The 5,278-nt window shown below is 45.0% G+C and overlaps 1 protein-coding gene across 1 annotated transcript in view; it reads right to left on the bottom strand.

Moving 5' to 3' along the window:
- Positions 1-336: 336 nt before the first annotated feature.
- CD48 (CD48 molecule) overlaps positions 337-5,278 on the bottom strand; it is a 20,554-nt gene continuing 15,612 nt past the window's right edge. Inside the window, exons 3-4 of the mRNA XM_006752827.2 lie at positions 2,668-2,934; positions 337-622 (exon numbers count right to left, since the gene is read on the bottom strand). Of these exons, the coding sequence (XP_006752890.1) occupies positions 543-622; positions 2,668-2,934 (347 nt within the window). The 3' untranslated portion in view covers positions 337-542. The remainder of the gene's footprint in view (positions 623-2,667; positions 2,935-5,278) is intronic.

The raw sequence follows: 5,278 nt of genomic DNA, 5'->3' as shown, positions 1-5,278 counted from the left end.
AAAGGTATATAGGTTTCAAACGCACAATTTTATAATACATCATCTCTATATTGTATTGTGTGTTCATCACCCAAAGTCAAGTCTCCTTCTATCACCATTTCTACCCCTCTTTTACCTCCCCCAATCTTTCCCTCTGGTAATCACCATACTGTAGTCATGATTTTTAAAAAATATACTTTTATTGATTTCAGAGAGGAAGGGAGAGGGAGAGATAGAAACATCAATGATGAAGGAGAATCACTGATCAGCTGCCTCCTGCACACCCCCTACTGGGGATGGAACCTGCAATCTGGGCATGTGCCCTGACCGGGAATCAAACCATGACTTCATGGTTCATAGGTCGATGTGTACCCACTGGAGCCATGCCAGCTGGGTTGTAGTCATGATTTTTAATAATTTAATTTAAAACTCTTTATGGGTGCTTCAAAACACTTTCTCCATCCCATAGAGCCAGAGCTTCTACTCGGGTTAAGACCATGGTTGCAGTTGAAGGCAAGATCCTGCAGTCTTCGAGTTTCACCCTTGAGTTAGAAGAGCTTCTCTCAGATCAGTAGGAGGCCAAGAATGGTGGGTACCATGACCATGAGCCACGCTGGAATCCAAGCTACTCCAGAGGATCGGGCTGAAAGGGCAAGAAAACCCCAATACTTAGGTGTCTTGATTACTGCATTGAGAAAGGGTGGGGGTGTGGACATTGTCAATGGGAGCCAGAAAGTGTATTTCCTCCCTGAATCCAGTCTCATTGTGCCCGAGACATCCTCATACCAGACTGGCTCAGTCTCCCCAGATTAAAGTACACAGAGTGCAGAAACCCATTAACTATTACTGACTCAGCTGAGTCCTGTGCTTGCATGTCTGTGAGCCTGGGAAAGAATCATTCTCCTCCACCAGACAGCGCTGAGTAGGGCAGAGCTCCAGGTATAGAGAGATGACCATTTAATGCTATGCACAGATAACCTTAGGGAAGAAAGGACTACTTCTTCCTGTTTCTCCACCTCATTAACCATTTGTACCAACTAGAAGGAAAAAAAGGGAGAAGGGAGAGACAGGGAGGGAAAGGCATAAAAACAGAGGAGGAGAGGAGACAGCCAGGAGGAGGAGGAAGGAAGTGCAAAATAATAAGGGAAAGACAATGAGTGATAAAATAGGGAAGGGAGATGAGGGATGCTTTTCTAGGATAATTTGGGCAGCTAAAAAGTGACAAGATAGGTTTAACACTTCCAAAAAATGTATGTATTATTGTTTTCATCCTTGCTGCAAATGAGCAGTCACCCTCATTGGATAAAGGACAGGGACTGTGTGTCTTCCTTTTTCTGGATCTCAAGATAAAGTGTTGATGTAAAGGTAGTGCTGGAACTGCCCAGTCAACTTATGGTCTCAAGGTCAGACACCAATTTCACATGAATCTGAGGTGACAGAAAAGCAGCAAGTATGAGGAGACTAGAAGAGATATGAGCAGTTAGTTAGGAAGTATTAAGAACATACAGTTTCCATAGTCCACCTGTAGCAGCAGAGATAGAGAAATCAGCACAGATAGGGGGAAAGTAGACTGGGTCCAAGAAGACCATGAAAGAACAATGTCCTTGGGGGCCATGGTCCCTGATGACTGGGCATGACAGGGATCTCAGGTAAATGTTGGCATCACAGGGATGAGTTATTCTAGAAAAATATGTATACCAGGATTCACGGATGTGATTTCAGGGGTGTAGAGAGTAAGAGAGACCTGAATGCTGGTGATAGCAATTCATGTTTATTAAAGGGATACCCAAACCCCTAGTGTCTCCAAACTTGAAGGGACTTTGCCTAATTTAGCTACCATTCACTGAAGACTTGTCAGGCACTGTGCTAGGTCATTTACATTGTTTCATTCAATCCTTACAAGATAAGAACTATTATTTTGTCTGTTATTTAAGAGGAACATGACTTAGAGAAGATAAGTAACTTGCTTAGTTAGTATGTGACACTCCCAGAATTAATTCCCAGGTGTCTGACTCCAAAACCCATAGACTTACTACCCAATCTTAGCTCCCCCACTATGGGTTCTGTGTAGGCTTGATAGGGATTCAGGAGTGATGCTCAAGTGAGTGAGTAGATTCTCCCAGGAGATGGAGGAATCTGCAGCATAAAACCCAGAATTTGCCTGCTTAAATTCTCAAGGAGAACACAGCTGGGGAGAGCAGAGAGTCTCTACCTTAGGATAAGGCTCTCACTCCTGTTCACTACTTGTTCTCCCTCATGCTCATCTCTTTGGCTCTTCTTCTGTTGTTGATTTAGACGATCTACCAGAAACCCCTCAATGCGCCTGCTCAACAATGTGTGGCCTACTCTCCCACTTGCCCTGTGCTCTCTGGTCACCCTGATATCTCGGCTTGTCCTACAATTACCCTGGCCTCAGATTCCAGGACCATGCATTGTTAGAGCAGGCAAGGAGTTGACATCCTGTGCAACTGCCCTTTGCAGCTAAGGACACTGATCTCCACAAAAGTGAGGTGAGCTTCCTGGAAGGTGTTAGCAGAGCCATGAGTAGAACCTGAGTCTCCCAGATGCCTTTGGGATTCTCCATCAAATTCTGTGCCAGGAGAATTTGAAAGGGTCCCCGCACCTTTCTTCATTCAAGAGAACTAGTGACCCTGAACCCACCTCAGCTCCTTTGGGAATATTTCTTACCCAGTTGACAGTGTGAAATGAAGTAGACTGTGTTACTGTTGCGGCTCATAGGATTGCTGACTTCGCATTTGTAAAACCTGGAGTAGTTTTGAGGTATAACGGTGATATTAAGCACACCACTCTGGAGCTTTTCTGAAATGGGTCCTGAGTCCCCATACCAGGTGTAGCTGACAGACAGATTCCGGACCATACATGACAGGATCAGATCACAGCTGTTGTTCATTTCCTGTGTCTTCTCAATTGTTACGTCAGGCTTAGGTACAGGATCTGAAGATGAGGAGGATGTTATAAGAAGAGACATTAGATTTATGCATTTATGAGGCATTTATGCTGTGAAGGTTTAGCCAACAATGTACAAAGGAAGCTAGGAGTGACAAGCGCTGTGGGAATTGGAGTCATAGAGCAGAAGCCCCTATAGAGGGAACCAGTGAGCAGTTTGGCCCTCTGGGAAGCTTTAGCCAGCGGTTCTCAACCTGTGGGTCGCGACCCCTATGGGGGTCGAACGACCCTTTCACAGGGGTCACCTAAGACCATCAGAAAACACATATATAATGACAAATCACTATGCTTCAATTATGTTCAATTTGTAACAATGAAAATACATCCTGTAGATCAGATATTTACATGATGATTCATAACAGTAGCAAAACTGCAGCTATGAAGTAGCAACAAAAATAATTTTAGGGTTGCGGGTCACCACAACATGAGGAGCTGTATTAAAGGGTCGCGGCATTAGGAAGGTTGAGAACCACCGCTTTAGACTGAAAGAGCTTCAGGAGGAGGAGCTATGCGCTCAGAAACAAAACGGGTTTATGACCATCTGTGGGCCAGAAAGAACAGCAGAGTGTTGGCAGAGAGATCTGCTCGGGTCAGAGTTGGTATCCCAAATATTTGACCTGCTCAGGGCCTTTTCTCTAGCAATGGCCCTTCGTTGACACCTTGGTCTGACTGTCCTTCAAAGACTTTTGGGCTCAGAGACAGCAGGAGTCCTGGGGTAAGAGATTCTGCCCTGCTCATGGCAAAGCCCTTTTCTGGACTCTGGCGGAGCGACAGAGAAGAACCTATGTAACCCCAGCACCTGTCCGCAGTGACCAACAGCTCTGAGTGTTCACTTTGCTGTCGCAGTGTCGCGTGCAGTGCCTGCCTCATAGCAGGTATTCTGTAAGTATCTAATGAGTGGGTGGATGGAGCAGCTATGAGGTGGAGAGGACAAAACACTAGCTTTGTGCTGAGAGCAGCCTGGATCCTGTACTTGGCTCTGGTGGAGTGACGTTAGGCAAGATAATTGCTGCCTTGAATTTCCTCCTCATTTGTAAAGTGACGCTGTCCATGGGAAGGGGTTTTCTGCAGACTGTGTTATAGGCATGCTGAAGGTCACGTCATCGCCACAGCTATGGTCCTGCTGCCAGACAGGCGAAAGGGTAATACCAGCATCTGCTCCTTCCTGTACTAGGGTCACTTTACATGAAATTCTCTCTCTCTCTCTTTTTTTAAAAAATTCTGGTCAAGAGTAAACCATCTGCAGAATCAGATGTCATAGTCACAGGGTTTAAATGTGACAGAGAATGGATCAGGTCAGAGTTTGCCTCTGGGTTGTATGTGTGTGAAGGGGCGGAGGGAGCTCTACCAGGCTGGTGTCCTGAACTCTGGACGCATCATTTCTCAGATAGCTCAACTCACCCTGCATGCTTTAGCTGAGCCATTTTTACACAATTCCTCTGCCACTTCCTGTGGTCTTGCACACACCTTCCTCATTTCTCATGGTGAGCAGCACAGTCCTGGGTGCTTTGTGGAAGGGACTTATTGAATCGGGTGGGGTAATCTGGCTCCAAGATGCCCCCTTTGAGCTACCAGAAACTCCTGGGTGGGACTAAAGGACAAGTCTTCTTCTACACACATCCTCAGGGTCTTATCTTCAGGCAGATGGACTGAAGCCAAACTAGATTGTGGATTTTAAAATATTCAGAAATTTTGCAAGCTGGTTGCGAAACCGTTAGTAACTTAGAACTGACTGGTGGGAGTATTTACCACACAGATTGGTAAATGACACAAATTTGGAGTTGTTTTTTCTAAACACCACTCTAAGAGACTCTCAATATTTCCTGTTCTCAGGACCTCCTGAATTTTTAGGCCATGTGACATGGAGGAAATGAGCAAGAAGAGGGATCTAGCCTCTTAGAACTGGGACCATCTGGCTGGTGGGACCTAAATATATACAACACTTTTTATTTGCACTATTTTAGCATTTAAAAATCACACACTTTGATTTTTAAAACATCCTAAAAGGTAGATATAATTATCCTTATACTATGATGAGGAACTCAAGGCTCTGTTTGCGGTGCACACTTCTCTTGGATGTTTGTCCAGACTCTTTCTTCTAACTTCTTACCCCAGAAGGCTAGGAACCATGTTTCTGCTTTACAACCTAACCCTTTTGGCCATTAATGTTTAGGTCAGGTACATATACCTGAACCAAGTTGGGTTAATCAGTCTCTCTCCTCTCCTCTCCTCTCCCCTCCTCTCCCTCTCCCCTCCTCTCCTCTCCTATACATTACTTTGCTTAATGATGTCCCATAAGTTTCTTAGGCTTTCTTCACTCTTCATTCTTTAT

The sequence above is a fragment of the Myotis davidii genome, unplaced genomic scaffold (genome assembly GCF_000327345.1).
Source record: "Myotis davidii unplaced genomic scaffold, ASM32734v1 scaffold251, whole genome shotgun sequence".
In the NCBI taxonomy this organism is placed as follows: domain Eukaryota; kingdom Metazoa; phylum Chordata; class Mammalia; order Chiroptera; family Vespertilionidae; genus Myotis; species Myotis davidii.
This window is presented reverse-complemented; position numbering and strand designations above follow the sequence as displayed.